The sequence below is a fragment of the Labrus mixtus genome, chromosome 9 (assembly GCF_963584025.1).
Source record: "Labrus mixtus chromosome 9, fLabMix1.1, whole genome shotgun sequence".
NCBI classification, from domain to species: domain Eukaryota; kingdom Metazoa; phylum Chordata; class Actinopteri; order Labriformes; family Labridae; genus Labrus; species Labrus mixtus.
This window is the reverse complement of record NC_083620.1, coordinates 20,049,259-20,077,248: the sequence shown is the minus strand read 5'-3', so window position 1 is coordinate 20,077,248 and position 27,990 is coordinate 20,049,259. Positions and strand designations below refer to the sequence as shown.

The following is a 27,990-nucleotide window of genomic DNA, read 5'->3' as shown; positions in this document are numbered from 1 at the left end:
GACTGCTAGATAGACCAAAGAGGAGCACTCTACTTTATTCCTCCAGCTAGTCACTTTATAAATGTCATCTTAGATGAAGCTCTGACGGAACATCCTTTATTTATCATGCAGTCCAGTAAGTGACATTGCTTAAACAAAAAAGAAAGAAAGCAGCTACTGGGTGTTTTCAAACGTGGATTGGTCCTTACATGATCTGACCAGATAGGAAAAATAAAAAATTACATTGGGAGTGGTTTAAGTGCAGTATCCAGAACGCTTTAATCTTGGGTTTGGCCTTCAGTCTTTTCCGAGGCTCTGAGCCGGTCATATCTATTAATCGTCGTCATCTTCATCATCTTTGTCATTAAAGTAAGTGTGATGTCCTCTGGGGGCAGACGCCCACGGTCTGTCGTAGCCCTGAGCGCTGCCTGACGGCTTCTCCTGCGTGGTGATGAGGTCTATGATGGCTGTGATGACAGCGCAGTCTTTGGACTGACGGTTCTGCCAGTCCACAGGAGCAGGGCTACGGATCTTCTCCTCTAGCAGTGAATCCAGCTCTCTCTTTAAACTCTGTAGGAAAACAGACAGGAATCAGAGACCGAGAACACTGGTAGCATCCTGACTGAGCCGACCGCAGAGAGCGCCCTACGCTTACTTTGACGAGGTGAGCGATGCGCGCTGGCGATCTGAAGACGATCCACTTGTCCACCGCGATGGTCTCCTGGTCCTCCTCTGTCTGGATCGTGATGTTTCCTCCGAAGAACAGGAGGGAGAACGGGGACACCTCGGTGCAATCGTACAGGAAGATCTGAGGACATGGGGGGGGGGGGAGAGAGACGGCGCAAACACACCATGACATTAGTTTAACAAACGAAACACACAGTGACAGGGAGCAGCATCATTATGACACACCGTGCACCGACAGCTACTCTGTGGTGTGGGCTGGAGGTGTCCCATTAGTGCTGGAGAGGCTGAGCGAGGTTGGGAATGCGTTTCAGTGCCTCCGGTGTTAAGAGAAATGTCATCATGCAGAACACAATGTAAACATTTTTAAAAGCAAACTCAAGACCTTTCTAGTATCGCTTTTAACTGAATCTCATTTCATCTAGTTTTATTACATTCTGAACCTCCTGTGTTTCCTCATTTAGGATAAATGATAGCGTTTCCTCAGTACCTGTTCTTATCTAGTTATTTTTACCTTAGTTTTTGGATTGTGGGATAGGGGTGGGGGAGGGAGTCATGTTGTTGCTGTTTGATTTATGTTGATGTAAAGCACTTCGGGATACATTTGTTGTATGAAAAGTGCTATACAAATAAAGTTTGATTGATTGATCATGCCACGTCTGTGTGTCTCGTAAATGTGTTACACTACTTTTCATCAACTTTCCGTTGTGTTAAACTAGCCGACGGCTGCTTATGTCAAGTGATTTGATTTAAATGCAAATAGAAAGACAGCAAAGTTTCGACCGAATAACGGTGAGTGAAACTCCTTCTAAAAATACTATAAAATGCCGAGCGTTTCAGAGAGCACATAGAAGATATGCAGATGGAATGTAATGCACTAATCTGTATGCATGCATACACTCACAAAAACCGCCTGGCTTTGAGGTCAAAAGCAACAGAGGCCTCAGTCCCAGCAGAGAGTCGGACAGTGTGAGAAATGAGTGTCAGAGAGATGAAGGTAAAGATGTGTAGAAGACAACGGGGGGAGGGGGGGGATAATTTAACGCAAGGAGAGAGCAGGGACATCTGCATGTGTGTAATGTAACAGACCATCAGGGGCGAGTGCGTCAGTGGAGATAAAGTCTGACATCATCCCTCGCATTCAATTCTTTTAAAATTTATACAACCTCTATCCTGTACTTCCTGCTCTATTTCAGAAAACAAATGACCTTGACCATCTCCCACTCTGAACATTTTCTTCTATTATAATACACACACATGCAGAGCCTTGAGCACATGAAAAACCTCTTACATACTACTGGGGGAACAAAAAAAAAACTCATGGTGGAAATAATGATGATGACATCCTGAAAGGCATTTTTTTTTTTTCATTATGTTGAACGCAACAAAGTAAGAGACTTGAGTTACACGAGGCAATCAGTGAGGACATGAAAGGTTTTTTTTTTCTCCTGCTGCAGAGCGTTCACAAACAGAAACCTAACAGAAACAACAAAGATGGAAGAGAGGGGGTGGTGGTGAGAGGGTGGGGGGGGGGCAGTCAGGTAGCCGCATTGACCCTCCCTTCCAACCCACCTCCACGACCATCTCTTACATTGTGTTTGGAAGCTTTGAAGCACAAGAGCCTTTGAGAGTTGAAAGGCAGCCTTTTAATCAAATATTCATTTAGTGCAAAGCTCCTGCAGCACCGCTCTCAACCTTTAACCGGCGGTCCTCCTTTGCACTTACACGCCAAAATCAAAACGAGACAAAAACCAGCACTCCACTGAAAAAACACACTTTTTTTTTTTTTACATCAAGAGAATCGGAGGGTCACTCATGATACAAAACGATGCGACAAGATACAAAGCCCCCATTCTAATGATAAAGCAATCATAATTGCCAGACAGGCATTTATTGATACATCAACACATCTGATTAATGAAGAATATGAAATTCCCCTAAGAGGTAAAGTGCAAGATTAATGTACTTACTTAATGTCATTCGGTGTCAGTTTCATTCCTATCATGCTTCATCTCTTAACCTCGTTCACTGCTTTTCAACATTCTCCTGCAGTCTTATTCCTCTTCTTTATTCTGCTGTTAACTTCTGTTCACATTACCCTCACTCATGTTAGAAACCCCACTGGAGGAGTCATGAAGTCGGGATGCGGTGAGTCTAACTGGCGGAGAAATCCTTACAGGGGCGCTGTTTTTATTTCATAATTAAAATGTCAATATTGGACACAAGCAATTTAATCATTGTATCACACAAGTCAGGATGATGATGTATTGCTGTATTGATATTCTGTCTTACACATAATGGTGGTGGTGAAATACAAAAATGAAAGGTTTGTTAGTCCCCTCCCCTACTCACACTGCTTGTTCTCATCTTCAGGTGGTAGATGAGCCACTTATAGTTGAACTCGGTCTCTTCAGCATTGACAGATTTGGGGTGGATGCACACCTTTCCATCAGCCTGGGTGTACACCTTAACCCTGAGAGAGACAACACATCAGAGTGTGGCTGTAAGTGGGAGGAACACTGTCAAAAAATCACGTTAATAATATGTAAGCTTCTGTGATGAGTTGAGACCATCAGCATCAAGAATGATTCTTTCTTTTTGGTTATTTTAATGTTGAAACTGTTGCAGCAGGGTAGGTGTCAGATGGACTAACACACAGTGTGCTGCAGAAAAGACTTTAATTCACTTTTTCAGAGGACGATTTTTGTTGATGTGCAATGAAACTCCTTCATCCCGACAATCCCATTTGTTTTTAGAAATTATATAAAGAGAGAGATTTTAGCAACATTCCTTTAAAAGCGTTTCCCTTGTTTATATTATAGGCAGAGGGTGTGGAAGAGTTATTTTGGCGCAGTGTGCAAATCAGCTAAAACCTGAAAGTAACACTGTGTACCAAACCTCTGTGTGAAAGCATGTCAGAACCAGAGGTTTTGTCTGTGGGGAAAAAGGCTGAATGTACCATAAAGATGTCGGGTTTTGCCCCAAAGCAAACAAAAAGTGCCTGATCAAGCAATGAATGACCTGAATACTGCAGAGCTGTGCTACACACGTGAGAAAACTACAACTGGCTAAGCGACACCACTGTTGGGGATCACATGCAGGGGAAATGTGCCAGAAACTTTGCTGTACATCTGGGTCTAAACGCTGTCACTGAGACAGAGGCAGACAGAGAAAAAGTGACAGCAGTAGTTTGAGCGTGTCGGTCTGTCACTCTGCTGAATGTGTCTGGATTTCTCACAAAGGTGCCAATGACAGCTGCCTGAGGGCACTTTTATGAAGACTGCATTGATCTTCAGCCGTATTTCACTATTTTACTAACATGGCCAATGCACAGCCTCGGGTTATCGTCATAGCAACCTTACAGAACTCTTACAGAAAGCAGTCTTGAGAGATATTTCAGCGTAAGGCCATTTTTCAGGGTCTTCAGCCTGATCATTCCGATCGTGCGATTCATTCTCTAGTTAGTGCTGTGCAGCCCTTTTCTATCTCTATGTTCATCCCCCTCTTTGAATCTGCAGACTCACCCTGGCCTCTTTCTGCTGTGGGAGGGTTTGATCATGGCCACCTTTGGGTATAGTCCAGCAACAATCACCGCCTTGATTAACTTTTCATTATCTGAGGAAGTGAGAGAGAGAGAGAGAGATAGAAAAGAGAAAGAAACACATTTTAAAACTGCTTCAAAATCCTTTTTAAGAAATTAAAAAGCTGAATCCAAATATGAAAAGCTCCTCAGTTACCCGAGTTGACATTGGATTTAGGGTCTCTGGGATCCTTGCTGCTGACGAAGCCTGTATGCATTAGATGCTCAGCAAACTGACCCTTCATGTTGTTCAGCATCTGGATAATAAAAGGATCATTTATTGATTGAAAGGCTACATTTCCATATCTACACACACAGAAGTACAACTGAAAAAGTAACCGTGGAGCGACCCCCTGATCTTGTTGACAAAGCCTCCAGTGTGGAGCTCAGCACTGTCATAATCAGCCCGGCTCACCTGGAGTGTATTGGCAGACAGGAAGTTGTCCCAGCAGTACTCCCTCTCATACCTGGCACCACGCCGTTTGGCTTCCTCCCAGCCCTGACCGATCGACGGATAATACATTATTAAAGGATAAACTCATGAAGCAGAAAGAGATGACGTTAATGTGACAGATGCTGGCCTGTTTTACCTGGAAGGCGTTGAGTATAGTGAGGTGGTCACTCTTGGAGTTCTTGGAAAGGACCTTTCTCCTCATGTCGGCCATCTTTTCTTTACCCTGAGACCGACAGATGCATCACAGAACATTTCTTTAAGACTGACTTTGCAAAGAAATAAAGCATTATGTTCAATTGTGCCTGTGTTTCAATGCACACGTACGCTTTCATGTTCTGTAAACTGTGTGTCCTACCAGTGGGATGAAGAAGGGGTCTTTGAAGCTGAGTGAAGCAGCGATGGTGAGCACGGGGTCGAGGCAGCCCAGCAGGGCTCCAAACAGGATGAGTTTGCCGATGTGAGGCTCCACAGGTAGACGGGCCAGGTGGAAACCCAGAGGTGTCAGATTCTCTTCGTTGTCCAGGGCGTTCTAACAAACCACGGAGAAGGGGAGGTTAAATTCAGAATACTGACACATAAAGAGATTACATTCTGTAAAAGTCACAAGAAAACCGCTAAGGAAAAAAACTGATTCGCACTGCTAACACGATAAGAGGCAATATTCTTGAGAAAAAAAAAACATTTCAGGTTGGCTTTGCTCTTAGCATGAAATATTGAAGATTTTCAATCTTCTTCTTATGAATACTAAATTCTCTGCAGGCGCACTGTTTGGGTATTTTCAACCCTGCAGAGAAAGTTTAAAGAAAGCACCATTAAAACTGGCAGAGGTGAAGAAAATCCTCCCAGACTGGAGACCTTGAGACCACAATTAAAAAGAGAAAGTTTCTCCTTCTTAAAGTTACTGTTTGTCATATACATTCTGAAAAATAGACATGTTTCTGAAAACAGTTTTTATGCATGATTGCACAGCACAAATGATGCTGCTTTTGAACGTGCTTTATGAATATATTTGGACCGGATTAGAAGAAAATAAATGTCAGATGTCCTTTAAAAAAATCATTCCTGAATTGACACCCTTCAGTTAACGCTTCAACCATCTTTACCGTTACTCACCAGGTCTAAGAGGCTTTTGATGGCTAGGGATACCGCCTGCTCAGTGGGAGGGTCCAGGGCTTTTGCCAAGAACTGAGCTATGGACCCCAGCTTTAATATCTAGGGAGTACACATCATATGACATCACACATTCATCAGCAGGTGATTATTAGAACATTTCATTCCCCTCTTTTGTGGCTGGCAGACAATACATAGCTGAAGCAGTAGTGTACAGGACTAAGCTTTCTGCATATTTTCTGATTGTTTACCTCTACACATACTGCTGTTTACGATGTAGAGGTATAGACATACCGTAAACATGCTTCTATTAAGTGCAGGGCTTTACACTGATTTAATGTGGTGATAAAGGTGTAACTGTGAACATCCGGGGTCTCTAAATGTGTTTTCATTTTCACATCAAGAAGAGATTTCTAAATGCACCAAATATCTGCCTGTAACACACCAAAGAGTCTGCCTGACTGAGAGCGTGGTGTTGGGAGTGTTTGTGCATTAGAGTGTCTGCCCAGGGGTTAGCATGTCGTCAGTGTTTCTCTCACTTTAAGGACAGGCTGGTGCATTAGTCCGCCTCTCACCTACCAGCTTCAAACACCACATTACACACACACACGCACAGGCATACGCACACGCACACACACCAGCACGCGCTCCGACTTGCGGAAGGCACACTCTCAAATGCATATCCAATAAATAGACTGGCGAGAACAATCATTGCAAACACTACATCTGAGTGAACTTTGACCTAATGTTCCATTAGCACAGATTGAAATATGTCTGAGTGGAAAATAAGGATTTTTAAAAGAGAAAAGAAAAGGAGAGAAAAAAAAAGCTACTTAAGAAGAAAGCCAGTATTCATGTGAGAGAACGAGACCCAGAAGAGGAGCGATTATACTGTTAGTAAAAAAAAAAAAAAGAAAAAAGGAGAAGGAGCCAGAGAGCAAGGGGACATGAGTCAGCTCCCAACGTCCATCGCTCGCTCTCATTAGGCAGTAGAGAGGCTGACACTCAACCCAAACCAAATAGAAAAATCAAAAAACTGCAGCACTGTTCCCCTCCCCTGCACTCACAAACCTCATTCACAGCAATCATGTCCTCATCTCAACTCCCAAGCATACAACTATCTCTCTCTCTCTCTCTCTAGCTGTCTCTCTGCTTCTTTTTCTACACAAACACAACCTTGATCTGCAGACAGAGCTCCTCCAGTGGCGTCCTCATAATTTCAGGTAATTGATAGGCATCCAGCAGGCTGGCCCTGAGACCGTTGTACAGATGATAGCACTTCCCTGGACGCACTCTGGACATGTGCACGGATGAGAGAAAAAAAAAAGGGGTTTTATTAGTTCTGTGAAAAGAGCTTGATTTAAAAATCAATGGTTTAGAACTGAACTCAGTTAGCAGTCCATGCTAATTGGACTTCCACTTTGAAGTCAGAGCCAGCTAGAAGAGACATCTCGAGTCAATGACAGGGAACAACTTGGAAGTGTCTATGCTTCTGATTTTCAAATGGGAAAGCAGGAAGGAGGGTGCCAATAGGGGAGACTGATAGAGAGTTGAGATGACAAAAAGAATGGGGAAAAAAATCATCCTCTAAGATAAGTATTGCACACCCTGGGGCGATAAAATACACTCTAATTCTAAAATATCCACACTCAGCCCTGTGTACAGACAAACAAACACAAACACACCTGCCCGCACGTCCTTTCCTCTGTTTGGCATTGGCGAGGCTAACCCACTCTGCTGTCATGGTGCTGATGTTGTTGTTGGTGTCAAAGTTGGTCTCCTTAATCTTACCACCATCTATCACATAGACAACGTCATCGATGGTGATGCTGTGACAGAGACAAAAAAAAAAAGACTGGTGTAAAAAGCATATCAGAAAGAAAAAAAAGTCTTCAAAGCAGTCGGCTAAGAATGCCGAGTTAAGACTCTCTCTCTCACTCTCTCTCTCTCTCTCACACACACACACAATCATTTAGAAGTAAAAATAACATTTAGCTCTTCAAATTGAGAGTCTATATTTAGTGGAGTGATGTGACGGGAGTGCAGGCAGCTTCTTCATTTGCTCGGTTTGTGGGTGAGAGTGTGCGAGAAACTTTGTGAATGCTTTTACAAATTGCCTGTCAAGAGCCTCAGAGAGCTCTATCCAAGCCAGTATGACGTATTCATGCTACACAATTGTACACGCACACGCACACATACACACAAAGACAAAGATTCATAATTTTTCCTCCCCCAAACTCAGTAAAAAGTTAAAGCCAAGAATACATTTCAAAGTGTTTTTGATCAATAGCTGGAAATCCCAAAAATACTCGAACACACACACAAACACACACACACACACACATACCTGGTCTCAGCTATATTGGTAGCAATAACAATCTTTCGAACTCCTGGAGGAGGCTTTTTGAACACCTAAGAAGTGTGAGAGAGAAAGATGAGATTGGACATGTCCGATATTGAAGATGAAATAAAGAGAACAGTCTTCAGAGACGGACAAAGAGGGAAACAGGAGAATGCTGACCTGCGTCTGATTAACGGTTGGCATGAGGGAGTGCAGGGGGATGATAACAAACCGGTCTGCAACACAAGAGGACACAAAAGAAGAAGTCAAACAAAGCACTGTTAGCTAACGTGAGATAACACCTCATTTGTGAGGCTGCCTAACTAGGTCTAACATTCAAACCTTTAATATCCTGGAAAATAATAAAAAATGCAATAATGTAACCTAGTGTTGTAGTACTCCAAATAGGACTTGGTCTCGGTCTCGGTCTCGGAATCAACAGCATTTTCACTGGGTCTTGTCTCGGTCTCACCCTGTCTTGGTCTTGTCTCGGTACACTCTGTACTCGGTCAGTGTGGTCTTGGCTACAACACTTATGTACCCCCATTATGTATTTTACTTTGGCAAAAAAAATCTATTAAATGCAATCAAATGTGAACAAAATATTTAATAAGGCCAAAATAAAAATAAAACATTTTATTTTCAAATCCATTTGATATCAAGGTCTACTCATGTGACATAAAAACAATCTTATAGGAATAATAATTCTGGTTTTACACAAATAAAATAATAAAAACAGTTTGGTTAGTTGGTTAATCTGAAATTTACTACTATTCTTTTCCCATCACAAAAACTCCTGAATCTGAAAATCGCTCCTTAAAGTTTCACCCAATTAACACAACATGTCGTCTGCTTCACCATAACGTCTTTTCTCATAGTGTCAGTGGAGGCTTTGTAAGTATTCACATCACACTATCAGGGCTATAAGCTTATTTGATTATTGTATCATCAATTCTTCTGCAAAATATTTCTTGATTGACTTCTTTATTTGTAGGTCTAAGAAATGGCAGACAAGAGTGAAGTTGCCCTTTAAAATACACTAAATCTAATTTCAAATTAAACATTGGATCACCATTATCTTTTTAATCAGGAAGGCCATAAAGACTGAAAATAGCACGCGTGACTGATGATCTTTTTCTGTGGTAAATCAACTTTCAAGTCCGTTCTATTCCCCTCCATGCTGACATGTTCTCTTTGTGTCTGTTCATGTGTATACCTGATCGGAACATCTGCTCAGCCATGAGCAGGTCATTGAGGCTGCTGATGTTGTCCCAGCCGGGCAGGAAGACCAGGATTGCTCCTTCCTGTCAGACAAACACATGAGACAAACAATAAGTCAGGCTGTAGGGAAAAAAAAAAGAAAAAAAAGAACAAACTGCCAACAGAAAGAAAGGGCCATTAACTGGAAGAGTCTCAGCTACAACTGAGCCAAGTGAGCAGGGTGCCCGTGCCCTCAGAGGAGCTGATGGGAGGCAGATGGAGACGGCTTGTCCTGAGCTCCAAACCTCCACCATCAGCCACACAATGGGAACCTGACACTGCCTGCCAACATCATCATTATGACAACTAGGCTTACCACCACAAGAGTGCCTCTGCTTCTCATCATTACAGGCATAGACATGATTCTTTCAAAGCAGCAAAAAGACAAACAAGAACTAATGAGTCAAATAAATATTAATATACTGCATATAAAATATGGACAGATGCCAATAAATCTGGAAAAACACATCAGCAGGATAACAGATGACGGTGATTGATAGAGTTGGAAGAAGTCCAGTGTGAGTAAATCAGTTGTCTGTCAGCAGCTGCAAACAGCTGTCCACTAAAGGTATACTAGTTATTTCCCCCCAACCATAAACTTTCTCCTTATTGATGAAGTAAGATCAAGCTGTGTCTGTTGCTGGACAAGGATCAACTCTGTTATTGCAGCAACGCAGAAGAGGACATAGGGGATAATACGATGAATAGACAGAATGTGTAAAAGGCATTTACAGCTGGTGAAGATACTTTCAGGTTTTTTTTTAAAAAACTAGTCATCATACAAAACAGACATCCACATTATTAGATCGACCATGACATGTGCATTCCATACTTTTTTTGGAATGCACGGTACTAAAATATATATTTTTTTGTTGGATGATTTTGTCCCTACACTAACTCAGGTTTCTTAATTATATGCAATTCTTACCAATACTAATATTCTACATTTCTACAATTCATTTAGCAGACTCTTTTGTCCAAAGTGACGTACATCAGAGAGCAAGTACAACACAAGCAAGGATCTAGAGAGGAGGAGACAACGTCAAGAAGGGCCAATAAACAGCTTCAAGTCCTACTTCAACACCTCTAATAGCTACTTTTGAGAAAAACAAATGTGTTTAATATATTTTTCTATCAACCTTATACCAGTGTATAGCAGTACAACTTTCTTTTTAGTCAAGTAGGAATCCATCAGGCTCTGGAAGCTGCAGACAGATAAAAAATGTCTGGAAGGGTTGCGGGCAGATCAAGTGGTTGTAGACGAATACTAATACGGGGTGTAGCCAGTCAACCCTGAGATAGCTCAGGAGGGGAAAGCATGGCTTGGCTCAGGCTGTTTTCAGCAGGGAAGGAGAACTGCTGACTCAGAATGGGGATAACATATAATAAAAAGAACACTTGAGAAATTCCCTGAATCCAACCAAAATGTCCTCTCATATGGAAGCAGAGTTTGAATATCTGGGAGAAGTCTCGCTGATATCTTTGGCAAAGGTTGCTGAGGTGGTTAAGAAACTCTGAAGGGGCAGGCCAGGAGGTACTGGTGATAGTAACAACATCGACAGCTGCTCTTCAGAGTTAAAAAAGGTGCTGAGAAATAATTGACAACCCTGTGACAAACCAAAAGGAAGTTATGATACCAGAGAAATGGATGCACAGTTCTGGTTCAGAGCATCTGCTAATGACGAAGCTGAGTGCAGCATGGAGAAAAGAAGCAAATACTGCAAAGATATTTTTACAGAGACGGACATCAGCTAAAGATTTATCTATACTTAAGTAGCTATAACCTTAGGAAACCTAAGCAAAGATCAAATTAAGATTGATGTAGAAAAGTCTTCAAATACTACATTTAAACTAAAAATATTCTCATCTCATCGTTGGTGTAAAATTAGCAGCTCTATAAAAATGTTAGCGATTCATTTCCCAAGCGGAATAAAGAGAATAATTGTTGAAAAGTAGCTCCCGGGCTTCTGAGTACTCCTGCCTTTTAATTAAGCCTAATCATTATTACCAGTCCTTCAATGGCCCGCATCCACATGGGACTGTAAATCTGTATCTTGTCAATGTCTGTTTATGTGTGAGTGTGAGAAAGGAGGAGGGAGATTCACAGAAACACATGCTCACACACATGCTGGAAAAGGCTCTGATTAATCCCAACTAGATATCAAGAAAGTGCAGTAAGCTCTGTGGTGTTGGCCTACTATTAATCACACAAACCACCCACATAAACACACACACACAATTGCAACCAGCAGGTGTTCATTAATGCCCGCATGTCGCGCCCCCCTAGGTGTCTAATCACAGAGCCCTGCAACATAATAAACCAATCATCACAGTCGAGAGCCTGGCAGACGGTTCCTATCCTCGGTTCACGGCGCCGTCACACCGAATCAGCCAATTCCCTCTTGGCCGTTTGACACCGCCACGGCGAATCAGCTGGTTGACTGGCTCAGGGTGGCCGTGACCAATAGAGATACAGCTTCGTGGTGGAAGAAGTAATTATTCTGTCCGTCTGCGTAAGTCACTTCTTATTCTGGGCCTGTCTCTTTCCTCTGCTCTTCTCTCATCCACAGCTCTCACAAACACAGCAGCAAACTAACCAGAAAGTTGAACTAGTTCCAACTTTTTTTTTTCTTTTTTTTTTTTTAAATACAGAAAAAAGGGAAACAGATGTCTCAATTCCTTTGATTGGAACACGGCGGATCTTTGGCTGAACTCATACTCATTATTTTCTTTTGAATAGTGACAATATGCTGCACTGAATGAAATTCGTGGTGAGAGTCTTTTCTATCTTTCTGTTTTCACACATGTTGGCACTGGAAAATGTGACTAATTTACTGAAAAAGAAAAAAAAAATTCATAAATCTGCCATCATTTGCTCTGCTTTTACAGCTCAAATGGTAAGAGGGAGTCTGTGTAGAAGTACTGAAAAGGTTAAAACCATCACAAAACAAAGAAAGAAGTTTACCAAAAGACTGAATTCAGGCCTGAAATGACAGCGACACACAACAAAAAGAAGGAAATTGAACAAGAACTGGATAGAGAAAAAAGGGATTGGACGTACGTCGGGAGAGCATCTGTTCAATCACTCATTAGCACAGAGCTGCTGCCAGGATCAGTGTTATTTCCTCTGATCTAATGTTGCTCAGAGTTCGCTAGCGAGCCATCCTGTTCCTTCCATCTGCCATCTACCTACCACTGCACTATCCTACACTCTTTTTTTCTGGTCACTTTCCACATCTATGTCAACTGTTGACTATTATGTAATCGGAAACCATTTCAGCAGGGAACACTGCTGTCGGCTTGTCGTTGATCAAAACGCTGAGAGATTTTCAAGTTTTCAAACACATCGTTTAAACTACAGATGAAAAGTTTTAGTGACACTACGGATTCTCTGGAAAACAATTTACATCTGAGTACAAATCTACTGCTTTAACAATCTATTTGAAGACAGCGGAGATGTGACACTTAGTTAGGGATAGATCTCACCTCATCTTTGAGCACAATATGACGAATCAGTGCCAGGATCAGCCCCAAGTCAATCTTATCATCGCCGTCCAACAACTCCACTGCGCTGATGGTGCTATCAGAGTACCTGTGAAAAAGGGAACACAGAGACAAGAAATTATAAACGCTTTAACATGGCAACACAACTTCTACAGACTATTTCAATAACAGTTGTGATCTTAACATCCTCTCTTATCATTTTAATCAATATCATAGTTCATAGTTTCCGTTGCATTTTTTTCCCTTTAATGTATTATTTTCATTTTCAGGCTCTAATGTAAGGCAGTGAACAGATTCATGGAACTTTTCAAACATGGACTTTGTGTTTGTTGGTAGTGAGACCAACAGTTTGTTAATGAGCTCGTCAGAACAACAGCTTGTAAAAGTCTGTGCAGTGTTGTTATTAATAAAAGGACGTATGATTCTAACAGTGTTCACCAGAGAGACTCAAGGTAGCTTTGAACGATGGGGAAAAAAAAGAAGAAGATATTTAAGAAGTTTTACATGTTGCACGCACTTCAGCCAGGTTTCTATTAGAGCACGACCGATTCATCGGGCAGCCGATAATATCCGCCGATATTAGCCATTACTAGATTTATTCACCAGTCAAATAGCATTTCATTTGGGTATCATTGTATTACACTAGCAGTTCTCTTTTACCAGCAGAGTGTGCTGTATGGATTACAACAAGCATTATCACTTTCCAGAGGGTCAAGCGGTGATGCACGTACATTTCCAGTTGAATGACCATCCTGTCTTCATTAGATATCTTTTCCACTAGTGTTTCAGGGCTCGACATTATAACTGGCCCGCTGGCCCGGACGAATGATTGACAGAGTCCGGGCCATCTGATTGCACGTTCAGCTAACACATTCTCAATTTCACAGCACTTTCGTGTCATACCGGTGTTTTGTCAGTCATTTTTTATAAACGTCGCGATCTTAAATCAGCATTCAAAGGAAAAAAATCACGCAGGACAGCAGGGCATGACGAAAACAGAAGGGAGAAAAGTTTCAGCCACAGTGACAGACAGCTGGAGGAGCTGGAACACGCTGCAGCTAAATTTCCCCTTAAAGTTAAAGACTAGATCCTGGTAAAGATAAAAGCTATTCACAAAGCATCTTAGCCCTTAAGAGAGCTCCTAAAGTAAAGATCTAAGGATGAAGAGTTTCTCACAGAGAAGAAAGAAGGAGAGATTCCAGCTCTATCACAGCCTCATATTAATATCAGATTAAGTAGACTCTTATAGTTACCAGCATGGTGAATAAACATGAGCACATAAATATAAGAAAAATACACAATATTTTTATAATTAGTACTCAATTAATTAAATAAAAGTTGTAATTGACTTTTGCATCAGAATGGTTGAAGAGTAGCCTAAATTGGTGACTGTTATTCTTCGAATCAAAAGTAACGTTCCTGGGCCAGCGGTTACAACGGTCGGGCCAGTGATCTTTGAAAACCGGGCCACTGGCAAATTTAGCGTAATGTCAACCTCTGTGTTTGATAACTACATATGACGGATTAACACAATAAATATGTAAATCTTTATCCATCTATCTATACAGCTTGAACACAGGTCAGAGAAAGATATCGGCTGAGATATATCAGTATCGGATATTTTTTCCTCCCCATAATCAAATGTACAGAGGCTATAGTCCTCCAAGCAGGCAGCTTGGGTTTGAATCCGACCTGTGGCTCCTTTCCTGCATGTTATTCCCCAACCTCTCTCTCTCCCCCGACTCTATCCACTGTCCTATCTCTACAATAAAGGCACAAAAAGCTCAGAAGCTCGTTTGAACAGAGCACACTGCAAATAGCAAGAGAAATATTCAAAAACAAACCAAAACTTTTTTTTTTAAGTTTGAAAATTCTTTGCATAGCACTCCAGAGGCTGGTTCAAATCAGAGAGTTGTCTGATGCTGCTAAGCTGCTGCCTAGCTGTCCAAATTGACGTATGAAGTGCACATAGCTTCCACTCTTTCAGCCATTTATAAAAAAAAGTCAGAAAAGAAGTTCTCTCAAAGGATACAAAAAAAGAAAGTTTTTCAATTAAAACTTGAACTGAGGAAAACACCCACTTGATTGATCTCTTCACTCACACAGCTGAAACTTCTTTATAGACAGGAGGAATTATAACAGGGAGCTTGTGTGAATGCAGATTTAACTAACCTATGAAAGGGCCACGTTTTTCAAAATACACACGCTTTTTCACAAAGCCAAATCTTCCCTTTTCCATCCAAAACAACACATTTATCAACCTGGCAGCTGTTCGGGCAACTTAAACCAAACTGCTGCTCTCACCTGCCGTGCAGTGTGCGTTCATAAGCAGGCCAGCTGTCTTGGTATTCAACCTCCTTCTCTTCCTTTTCAGGTCTGGAGTTTCGCCCTTGCCAAAAGCGTTTCTTCCATGAGGAGCGTTGGTCCTTAGACTGGGGGCGATACCTGGGAGACATAGAAACCAGTTCATTTATTACACCATACAAACAAAAGGGAAGCAGTGGTTCCATTTATATATCTTTGTACTTGTGTGTTCCTGTATTTCAGAGTATGACCATCGTTGTGCATGTGTGTTCTACCTCGTCATCTCCACGACGTCCTCAAGCAGGAATTCTTCCACTGGGAACGTCAAACCGGGGATGTGAATCATTGGGCAGTTGTCTGAAAGTGATGAACACAGGGGGAAAAGGGGGTAGATGAAAAGGAGGATTTATGCTGAGCAGAATATGATTGGACATACGGTGGGTGATGCCTACCAAAATATCTAGAGAACTTTTCTGCGTTGAGCGTGGCACTCATGAGGATCACTTTGAGATCTTCTCGGAGGCCGAGTAGCTCCTTCACGATGACGAGCAACACGTCAGACTGCAGGTTTCGCTCGTGGATCTCGTCCAACACGAGGTGGCTGATACTGGACAGCAATCTGTCAAACACAGACCAAATGAGCGATGGTATAAGTCACTGATTGATTTAAGAACAAATGCTGTATTTTCTCACTTGGCCTGATAATAGCACATACCAGTTTGTATCAATTCTGGCTGTATTCGATAAATCTCAAGTCTGAGGAAGAGCAAGTTGGCCCCAAACATCACTCATCAATAAAACCTTTCAACCTTGCTGTGGGGATCTCGTTTCTTTTTACCTTTTCGTGTTTTTGGATCCAGCACCCACTTAAGGATGTGCGTGTCTTTTTTTGATTTTTCATTGTAGTTATATATCTGCCAAGAAGATCATGGTCTCATTCATATTTGTAAAATTGCTTTTTTTTCCTTCACATTTTTTGTTTTAACTATGAAGTGTAGATGAAAATGCATTTGATTTGAACATCTTTAGGTTCAGGTAATGAAGGACCACAACTCATTCTGCTTAAAGAGATTTGCCACATTTTAAAACATCTTGCAAAAACTTGTCTTCATCTTTTTTTTTTTTTTCAAAGGTTTATAGGCCCTGTAAGATTTTTAAGTTCTTTAATTCTTATTAAGATTCAAGTTTCCCTGAAGTTCATTCAGTCATAATTGATGACTTGTGTGACATATACATACATTAAATTGCCCATGTGGAGCTGAACAGTGTGCAGACCTTTTATCTGCAGTTAGTACATTTTCCTGCACCTGTATGTATTCAGTCTGGATGTGCACACACTAGTTCTCTTTTGTGTAACCTATAACACAACTTAATTCTCATGCTCTGTGTTCAGAGCTTATCTGCGGCGCATTAGTCAGTAGTGATTAGTTTTAAGTGTCTGTGCGACTAAAAATGCTAATGCACGTCTAATTTGGTGGCTGCAGACAAATAGCGACAATGTAAACATAGCTGCAGGCCATGCAGACTGTCAGCTCGGAGGATTTGTGTCAGACCACTGTAGTCCTAAAATGACTCTCAGTGGAGTCGCCGCCAATTCTCAATAGGGCTTGGAGGAAGACGAGAAGTAAAGCTGGCACCCTCACTCAGTCTCTGTGGTTTTTCTGTAGATACTCAGAATGCAGGGATGAGCGTGCAGGGATGAGTCAACAGACGGTGTGTGTGGGTGTGTGTGTGTGTGTGTCTTCATATCTCTGCCTATGCGAATGGGGACCCATACTAATGCTTCTTCCACAAACAGCAGAGTCAACCACAAATCAATGAGGATTGTACAGAGCAGACACAGAGGAAAGACAGTTTCTACAGCCGGAGGAGAGACATCAAAAAAACGCACAGAAGAAGAAATGATAGGTGGGAGATGTGGTGATGTTCAGGAAGCGAGGTGGGGGACTTACGGGTCTGAGCGAAGCCACTGAAGTATAATTCCTGTTGTACAGTACAGGATTGAACCTTGTCGCCGTGGTAACCGTCTGTGAAATAAGAGGACAAAAAAAAGAAAACAGATTTAACATTTCCCAAGTCATAGAAATGAAGCCTCAAATAAAAAATGGTTTCTTGGTGATTTTCTAATTCCATCATTGTGCATGTGACTCCACTATCTTTCCTGCTTATACAAACTCAGTAAATTTCAGGATTTCACACAAACTTTTTCTATTAGATCGTAAAGCTTGTTGCTCAATGATTATTTGGTGGAAGCAAAACTCAGCCTCTACACAGCGTTGACATTGAGCACAGACTGTAGCTGCTTTAAAATGTTGCAGATACAGAGATTGCTTTTTAATAAGTAATGAAACCGGTTTTAATGGGTTTTGTTTTAAAGTTATTTACAGTTTGCTTTTACATAAGCAATAGTCAGTGATGAAAGGTTTATATCATGGACAACTTCTCCAATACAAAGCTGAGCTCCTCTGTTATTACAATGAGAATGCATGACTCTCATTTTGAATCAATTTGAAAAAAGGTCCAACAGTTATAAATCAGACTAATAACACCTTGATGATAGAAGAGACCACGGATTAATAGAAATGATACATCAGCATAGACACTTTTAAAACAGTAAAAAACAGACAATAAATAAAAACACTGTACAGTGACAACTAACATAAACATAAACACATAGACTGAGTATGACGCAGTATCAGTCTGAAGACATTATGGGGGGAGAGCTGCAGCCATGATGGCTCCATTTAACTGCAGAGGGGCCGCCCTGCTGCATATCAATAAAGCTCCACACCTCAGCTCTTATTGTAATTATGAAGTTGTTCTATAATATGATGCTTATCTGCAGACAGGATTGATAATGATTATCAATACACTTAGCAATCACCAGCTGACTTCAGTAAGGACTGCGCTTCTGTCGCCCAGTAACAGCTCCCTGCAAAGTATTCCAACCTTGCACATACTCAGAAAGTCTCGTCTCCTTTCATTTTCAAGAGGATGGTTGAACAGCATTAACAACACGTTGCATTAGCTTGAGGAACAATTTGCCGGCTTTTGCCTCCATACCCACTGAGAGACACCATCAGTGATGAAGATGCCGCTCTGAACAATACGAGCTTCTTTAAGTGGCCTCTCCCTCAAAAAGAACATGAAGTAAAGAGACATAAGCGTTCTGGGAAAGGGTCTTACATTCACAGTCGAACACTGTGTTATTTGTCTCCTTCCTTTTACAGTCAGTGATATATCTCTGTTTTCTTTCTCATCTCCTGTATCAGTCGCCCTTGGTAACACAAATGACTTTCCTCTCTACTCATCTGAATGCTTTATTGTGTAGGTTTGAACTTTCTTCTTCCTCTGTCCAAGTGCCCTTCTCACCATCTTTGTTAATTTATTACCAAGTGCTCACACTCAGTTTATTAATCCCATTAATCCTAACATCCTTATCCCTATCCTATCCCGTCTGCCCTACAAAAAAAGAAGGTTTTTCTATATTTTCCATTCATCCTTGCGTATCTGTCGCAATTCAGCAAACCCATTTATAAACTCTCTAAGAAGAAAATGTAGCCCCCTTTCACACATGCACTGCACTCCTGAAAATGTCCCATTACTGACCTGGTGGGCTGCATGTGTTATGCAGGACTATTCCTACCAGCCACCGAGTAAAATGTGCGCTAGATGTCAGGTAATAGTCCCAGCATTTACCGCGAGTAAGTTAGTGGTGACATTGCTCACGTTGAGTTTTCCTGGTTTACACTCTTGTCTGCTTGTAATGCAATTGTCAGTATACATGTTATTTTCCAATGTTCTACTCTTGTGTTCATCTTGCAGGAAACTTCCTCATAAATGTTGAGGAAAGAAACAAAGAAAATGTGGAAAAACATCAGGGCCTGTATACCCTAAAACTGCACAGAACATGTCAGGAGTTCATGAGTAAAAAAGGGCTTGAGGTTACGAAAAGTCTTGTAACTTGGAACAGGCCGACATACCACTGGATAAACAGAAAGAGAACACATTTATAGGAATGTCTGCTGTTTTCTGAAAGACTATGAAAAAGCATTGCTCTCTGCTAGTATGACACTAAGAGGAAACTCTAAAGGATACCAAATCATAGTGAAAGAACTGCTTGTTTTCAAGGCTCCTGAGGAACTTCAAAGGCTGATAGTGTTTGTAATTATTCCACTCATTTTATCAGGAGTAGCCTGAGAACAGTAATTCAGACTATAACTACAACTGAATCATCTTCATCTTCAGTCTGACCAGCAGAGACTCTTGGCTCTGTTATTTTCTCCAACATGGACACAGCTGTGCACAAAAGCAACAGCAGACAATTTAAAATAAGCAGTAAAAAAAACAGCAGTGAGGACTGAGGGAGTGAAAGCAATCTAACCAAGAGAGAATCAGGGGAAAGTAGCCAACACAGCCTTCATCCACAAAAAGACCACATTAGAGTCAAAAACAACAGTGATATTGATGTGCATTATTTTATGTTTCTATTTATTTCATACTGATAGCAGGACTTTAAGAAAAAAGGAGTTCAAAATGCTTAAGAAAGACATAACGTTATTAAGAACACACATAAAAACACAAGGCAATGTTTAAAACACTATTGATATAAACAAAGTAAGTAGAATATAAATATGGGCCTACGTCCTGAAAAAGGATCAAACAGTAGAATCACTACGACTTATGCATTGCAAGAAGTCTCCCTCAGGATTTTCAGCAGCAGCACTCTGATTCAGCAACGGATGTGTGACTGACTGTAAACACAGCGCTGACTCATTAACTCTGAAATCTCATTCTCACAGTCTTAAGGTGGAAATAGGCTGGTACAGTCATCAGCTAAAGAGGATAAGAATAAGGGCTTTAGTTAATAAAAAATATGTATTTATTTTCTGGTTTATGGTCATTTACTCCAGCAAGTGGAGGTTGGTAACAAGGCTAGGCAAAGTCTTAATAAAAATCTAATAATATCGATAAAATTAGTCGATACAGATCTCTGGATATGCTAATATCGGCCGATATTATTGGCTAGCTGATTAATCGGTCGGGCTCTAATGAAATAATATTAAAGAAGTAAAAATTGAAGCTACAGAGGGCAACATCATTTCAGTAGAATTTTGATCATTGCATGACACCACCAACATTGAAATGTTCCTCTAAATCAAAGTGTGAATAACCTGTGTCCGCGAGCACACTCCCTCTCTGTATTTAGACATTTTTTTGTCCAGTCTGAATTATACACTGTAAATACTAGTTGACAGCGTCCATCAGCCTCCTTCAGTTGAACCGGATGAAGCCAGAACACCGACATACATTTTAATTTCATTACAGAGTCTAACATAATTAGCTGATCAGATCAGACATTCTGCTTGGACAAAAGTGTTTGGGAGGGGCTTCACACATTTTCATGTTGCTTACTGCCACTTTAACAGAATGAAGAGACTTCATTACCTCTGAAGACGGATTTGGTATCCACAAGAGTTTCCATTGCCGATACTCTCTGCCCTCTCTGCTGAGACACGCTCTGCCACCTGAAAGGAAGCACAAATATACAGGGACATTCAGGTACACGATAAGTACTGTGGAACAAATAGAAATCAAACTGACATGACTGAAATGAAAAATGCAATGCATAACCATAATGCATGACTGGAATAAATAAAGAGGCACAAACCGAGATGGCACTGATGCGTCGAGGCTGTGTACAGACCACACGACACATCGAGCCCATGCCTCTGTTTATATAGTCGTCAAGGATGAATTGGGTGACCTGAGTCGTCTTTCCACATCCTGTTTCTCCACTCACAACCAGAACACGGTTCGCTCTGATCAGCTCCACCAGCTCCTGAGGGTGGAAAAGATAGAAACAGGTGAGAGGAAGATCATCAGATGAGGAAATACTGCTGATAGAGGATGATATGGTTTCAAATTTGAAAAAACGATTGTAATCAATGATAAGGAGTCGCCCGTATTAGACCAAAAACATACCTTTTTTTTCCCATAGGATGGAAGTTTCTCCCTAAATTTCTGAAGACAAAAAAGGAACCAAAAGATGGTTAATAAAACAAATGACACAAAGATCAGATTCAATTTGTTAGTTTTGTCTTTATGACTTTATAAGGGATACAATTTCTACAAAATATTGTTTTATTTTCTTTACAATTTCACTGATTCTGTGTTGTCATTTGTCTTTAACCCTCTTACTCGTCAACATTCACTCAGTGGGATAACATGACATCACTGAATAGTGATTCTGGGATTAATCTGCTGTTTAAATGCATTTTAAAACAATATTTTGTACAACAGATGAATATTGTGATATTGTTCCTGTAACTATAAAGATACTAATTGACCACATCACCCAGCCTAACTCTGTGTTAGAGTCCTGTATTAGACTTTTTAAAAGTGTAAACATGAACATCTTATGACCTACAAATCTGAGAGCAGCTAACATAGCAATAACATCTGCAAAAGGAAAGGCATGTTTGATTTATTTTGAGACACAGCTTGTTTGCCCTGCGTCAGTGTTTTTTTCGTGTCATTTGAACACATCAGGCCAAGAAGCTTTCATAGAAAACTTGACGCTCATCATCACACTCACCAGAAATTCTCTGTACTTTGGATCTGATGTTTTGTTCTGCATATCTTCCTTAAGGGAGTTGTCTAATGCATTGTCTCTGACGATGTCATGAAATAAGAACTCCAGATCCTTATCTTGACTTCTCCGTTTCTCTCTCTCCTCCTCCAGCTGCAACTGCTCTTCCTCATCCCAGTTTTCTGGAGGTTCATCTTTTGTGGCTGCATTCGAGAAGTAACTAAAAAAAAAAAAAAAAAAAAAACACATTAAAAGGTTATAAATATCCACAGTATAGATAAACATCAGCTAATGTCGGTGGCCTTTTTGGGTCAGAGTAACATCAACTATGAATCTATATATTACGAGCAAGTTCCGTCTTCCGCAGCCTGTATCTAAAAAGCTTGAAAAGTTACCGTCGTGATTTGGGATTAGTTGTCTTCTGGCCTTGATCAATTTCTTCTTCCTCTGATTCAGATTTGATCTCAACCTTAACTTTATCCTCTTCAGGATTGTCCCCATCAAAGTAACTGCAAACACAATGAGGGGTACATATTAATTAGAGTCAGTCTTGTGACTGCAGTCTCAGATGGAAAAGTAACTGGCTCTGCAAGCTTCATGTTCCTACGCAGATTTCTTTGCTGCAAGCTAGACAAGCTGTTTTTACCAATGACCACTACTACTGCTGGGAGTAGTCTGCCAGTTGCTAGAAGAAGAGGCTCTTGCACCGCTGCCGTCTTTCCTTGGACCGTGCTGATCATTCTGGACGGAGTTTAGCAGCTTGGTAATGTGCTGCTCTCTGGCCTCATCCATCTGGACCACCGCCCGCTGCACACAGACACGTCAACGGTTAAATTGAGCCCCAACCAATTGTGACATCATAACTTTTTTGAAGCAATGTTTCCAGGTACTCTCTTAAAAAAAACTTAATTTTACTATGGTATAAGCCAAAGTCTTCTAAGATTGTAAAAGTTTACATTACTTCATTACTTCACAATACCACGTGTTTTAAAACAATAAGATCGTCGTTATTTTAAGTTTAAGTTTAAAAAACCTCAAATCTTGACATATTTTAACAAAAAGCTGTTGTGAGCAAACGAGAGAGGGCACTGTCTATACTTTGGTATAGAAAAGTTGCTAACATGACTGTGAATGGAATTAAGACAGTGTGCAGAGTTTGCCTGCATTTCTTGGTAATTGAAAAAACAAGAAATAACCAAAAACTGGTTGCCCAGGACTTTTACTGCTGTAGACGTGGTAACAAACATCGTTTAAATGCTTTATAAAATCATATCAAGGTTAACAATCTGGTAACTTGACAATCCTAAGGGGTTCATTCTGTGTACATTAAGAGACAAGATGTGGCCTGATCCCAATGGCTAACCACAAACAATATCAGCAGTAATTCTTCCACAGATAGGCGTTCAAACATGTCCAGGAATGTTGCTATTGTACATTTTAATTTGAATCAGCATTTGCATGTGCAATATTTATCTTATTTTATATTTCTGCAATAATTTTACATTTCATACTGTGCAATATGTATTTTATATTTCTGCAATATTTTACATCTCATACTGTGCAATATTTATTTTAGATTTCTGCAATATTTTATATTTCTGCAATATTTTATATTTCTGCAATATGTTACATTTCATACTGTGCAATATTTATTTTATATTTCTGCAATATTTTACATTTCATACTGTGCAATATTTATCGTATTTTATATTTCTGCAATAATTTTACATTTCATACTGTGCAATATTTATTTTATATTTCTGCAATATTTTACATTTCATACTGTGCAATATTTATTTTATATTTCTGCAATATTTTATATGTCTGCAATATTTTACATTTCATACTGTGCAATATTTATTTTATATTTCTGCAATATTTTACATTTCATACTGTGCAATATTTATCGTATTTTATATTTCTGCAATATTTTACATCTCATACTGTGCAATATTTATTTATATTTCTGCAATATCTATTTATATTCTGTTATGCTACTACCTGTAAATAACTCCTACCATACATTGCCCATATTACCTGAATGAGAGTTCCTTTTTTTTTATTTCTTCTTTTGTTGTTTTTAGCTGTGGATGCTTGTTTGTGTGTGCACTTCAAGGTGAAGTCAAATAATTTCGTTGTACAATAATGACAATAAAGACATTCTATTATTCTATTCATTTGCTTCAGAGTGCATATCATTTGCAGTTTAAGGCAGAGAGGGTAGATGTATGTTAGAGCAGGTTGACAGTTCATTAACACTTTGTTATGTCTGTTTTGAACTGACATCCGGGTCACAACCTGCTCTGCTCAACACCACATGAAAGAGCATCTATATCAAGCTGAATAGAATTATCCATACCGATCTCCGGTCAGCTTGTTTCCTCCTCACAGCTCCGTATCTTGCGTACCACAGACCAATCTCTCGGCCTTTCAGGTGTGGAGGAGGTCGGTCCCGTTGTCCACCTTCACCACCACCACCTCCTCCTCCTCCTCCACCTCCTCGGTCCGGGTCAAAGTCAGAACTGTGTCCTCTTGAGCCTCCTCTACCTCCTCTGTCCCACCTCTCTCTACTTCCATCTCTGTGCCCTCGACCTCCTCTTCTGCCTCTTCTCCCACCACCACCACCACCACCACCTCCACCGCCATACGCGTAACTCATAACACCGTCAGATGAAAACACCAAACAGAAGTAAAAGCCTTTCAGTAAAGCCGATAATCGACCAAAAAGACCGCTGTCTCGATATTTAGCTTCCCTCTGACGTTGCTAAGCTACAACATAATCAAGATAGGTTTCTGAACCAGAGACTGAAAGATGCAAATGTAGAAAAACCTACGAATTCACCGACAGCTCATCTCTTCATAGTGACATTTACAGTTAAAATATTAGACCGCTTCTGAACGCTGTTGTCAAAATGCAGCAGTTGTTGTGCTTTCTTGCTTCATTTCATTCTGCACGTCGCACCGTGTTGACGTCAGAGTTAGCAGTCGACTGATATTGGCGTGACGCTCTTTGATTGGTTATTCGCCCTTCCCCACCAAGCCTCGAGCCAAATAGATATTGTAGTTGTTGTTTTTTTCAACAGTCTCTCGGGCAGTTAAAAGTATGTTAAAATGTATTGAAATCTCTTCTGAATCTTTGATAACTATCAACAAAAGACAGGCCTATACGAGGATACATTTTTACTTGGTCTCCATAGCCTACAGTTGGCTAAGTGGTTGTTTATTCGCTTCTTGTCTCCATACTTCTTTTTTTTTTAATAAGCTTTATACTTTTTGCAAGACAGAAAGGAAAATATCATATTAGCATTAACCTGTTGCTCTTATAATAGGCCTATTATTTACTATCTTTCATTAGAGCATCAGAAAAATGCATTTCCTTAGATTTGTTTCTAACTACACAATGTATTAAATATGATTTCTTCTCATTTTCATGAATTCTTATCACTCATGATGTTCTGTTTATTTCAACCAGCCCTGTGGAGCTGATGTTATTTCTGTTAGTAACAAAACCACAATATTGATATTTAATCAGACAAAAAATTACAAGAAAATGTGAAGATTCTCTTTCAATTTAATACCCTTAGAGCCTTATATTGAAATATCAACCGTTTACATGAGGGGTGAATCCACTTTGAGTTCTGGAAGTAGCGAGGATTAAAAAGATTCATATCCAAGCTCTACCCTATATAGAGCAGAGACAGTCAGTGCTGTCACTGTAGCTGCTGTAACTATCGTATCTTGCTCCCAGCTCAGCAGATCATCAGGGATCGACCTGCTGTCTGGACCTTAAAGGTTACAGTCAAATAAAAAAAGATCGACCACGGCTGCTACAGGCAGAATAACCTTAAAATGTCTGCCGCTCTACAGTATTGTGGGCATTGTGGTGGATATGTTTTTCTAACAGTAGTCTTACCTCACATTAATGTAGTCTGCAGCTGTACATTTCACTCTGTCACAATATGCTCTGCAGGATGATCACTACTAACTAAGTGAAAATGTACTTAGTGGAAATGCTGATTCAGCATTATCTGTGTTATTATCCTGTCCCTTGCCATTCTTTTTTTTCCCTTTTAGCTGTCTGTCATACAGGACCTGTAGGGAGGAAAGAGTGATGTATGACAGACAGCAAAGGGATGAGGACTGTAGTCTGCCTACATGGGGAGAATCTTTTTTTTAACCTTGACAGTATGTGACTTTGATTTTAATAAATCACATATTATTTGAAATTAACATGACACTTTTCAGTCTGCGCAGCAATTCGAATGAAAGTGTAGTCATAACTGGTTCTGCTTTGTTGGTTTTCCAATAATCATGTGGATTGCCCTCATGCTGTATTTTTTTATTTTCTTCTCTTCACCCTTCACTGGTTGTCTTTAATGTTCACATTAAAAAACATGTATTATTGAATTGTACTTATCAGCCTCTTGTTTTCAGTTAGATATTGAAGAATGTGTGTTCCTCATTCTTCTCTGTTTCCTCTTCTCTCTTCTTCTGCCTCACTCATTCTAAATTAAAGCAGCACATACAGTACGATTATGTGCCACGGAGCGCATGGCAGATACAAAGGAATAGAAAGACGGACTAAAGGTGAGAGGGAGTCATTCATCGGCTGTATGCATAATTCTTCGGAGACTGCACATGTAGATTTCCCCCTCAGGCTGTGTTGCTGTCATGCAATATCATGCATCAACACTTTCAAATGAACTTCCTCTCTTCACACACTATCCTGTTCTGTCAAAGAATGTCTGTGGATGTGATACATTTCATCTTTGCACACTATGAAATGAAAATTTGTGCAGTGTGTCCACATTCTTGAGTCATCGACTGTAATGTGATGAAAGAAATCCAGATGTCCCCTCTGAGAAACCCCAAAGATACAAAGAAGAGAAAAATAATGAAATGTTAGGTGCATTCATGTGGATGAACTGAATTATTGTGACTTTGTGTAAAGTCAGACTTAGTTTAGGTTCAGGTATTGTTTCATTGTGCAAGTTGAATTGTTCAGTTTCATCAGCTCTCTCATTAAATGTTTGATATTCAGCTTTAACAGAAAAATATTCATTATGCCTTTGAGCAGTTTAAAAAAATATTATAAATGAACTGTGATCAAATTCGCTTGTTGTAAGTGGCAGTGCCTTGCATAATTTCATCACAGCTAGTGGCAATTAGTCTGTTGGGACCCTAGGCAAAAATCAATTGGGGGCCCGAACAATGTTAATTATCATGAGGTCTGTCAGTGTCCCAATGCTTACTCCTCTACCTCCTTTTCCTCTTATATTTCTCTCTCCCGTAAACGAATAATTCCTCTTCAATTTTCTTTGTTGACATTCATTGGCCAACTTTGGTTTTCACAGCAATAATGCATGCTGTCAGATGGGGCCCCCTTAAGGAGGTTTCCTACTGTCATTGCAAAATTTGCACATTTTGGGTCACTGCTGTGGATTAAAGTTTATGAGACCTCAAGGGCCCCCTGATATTCTGAGGCCCCAAGAAGTTGCCTGCCTTGTCAATACTTAATGGACTTATTTCAAAAAGTTATAATCTCAGCCCATTGCCCTGAAGGGAACAGCGGAGGGACTAAAATAAGTGAAAGAGTAAGCAACTCAAGAGAAACAGCAAGAAACGGGGGGTAAGTAAGTGTCTAAAACATGCTGAGAGTTATGCTGAGGTGTGTGATGGAGGGGGGGGGGGGGGGGGGGCGAGAATCCTATAGTGTGAAAAATAAAAGGACATGAAGGAAAAAATGACTGCTTTGTACCCTCTGTGCCCCTCCCCCTACTCTTCTAACCACTGCTACTTTGGATGAATACAAATGGATCTTGAACTCTAATGATTCATTTAAAGTAAAAAAATAAAAAATAAAGATCCTAGATAAAAGGCCTGTAATGTACCAACGTCATGCTCCTGCTTACAGCCTCGATAATGCATGCTGTACTCATGAGGGTGCATTTGATGAGAGAGAGAGGACTCAAACAGTGCCACTGATGCTACATTTTGATTCAGCCTTACCTGCGCCTTACTGCTTCACTGTGATCCAGGTTATGAGTGGGATGTGGGAGTCCTTGGATCAGATACAAGATGAAACATTTGGAATAGCTGCTTGCCAAGACCTTTGATATTCACAGCTTTTTATAATGTTGTTCCCTTTGTTTTTGCTGCCCTTTGTGCCCTTACTTTTTCTC

The 27,990-nt window shown here is 40.4% G+C and overlaps 1 protein-coding gene across 1 annotated transcript; it reads right to left on the bottom strand.

The window, feature by feature from the left end:
• Window positions 1–80: 80 nt before the first annotated feature.
• dhx36 (DEAH (Asp-Glu-Ala-His) box polypeptide 36) lies at window positions 81–24,759 on the bottom strand. Its single transcript, XM_061046780.1, has 26 exons — window positions 24,168–24,759; window positions 22,455–22,615; window positions 22,204–22,317; window positions 21,815–22,028; window positions 21,202–21,240; window positions 20,888–21,058; window positions 20,665–20,744; window positions 17,169–17,243; window positions 15,669–15,835; window positions 15,492–15,573; window positions 15,217–15,357; window positions 12,895–13,000; window positions 9,365–9,452; window positions 8,329–8,384; window positions 8,155–8,219; window positions 7,493–7,636; window positions 6,984–7,101; window positions 5,811–5,909; window positions 5,053–5,226; window positions 4,834–4,920; window positions 4,659–4,742; window positions 4,401–4,500; window positions 4,188–4,278; window positions 3,016–3,136; window positions 635–787; window positions 81–549 (listed from the first exon to the last, which is right to left on the bottom strand). The coding sequence occupies exons 1-26, from the start codon at window positions 24,465–24,467 to the stop codon at window positions 313–315; spliced, it is 3,267 nt and encodes a 1,088-aa protein (XP_060902763.1). The 5' UTR covers window positions 24,468–24,759; the 3' UTR covers window positions 81–312.
• Window positions 24,760–27,990: the final 3,231 nt, after the last annotated feature.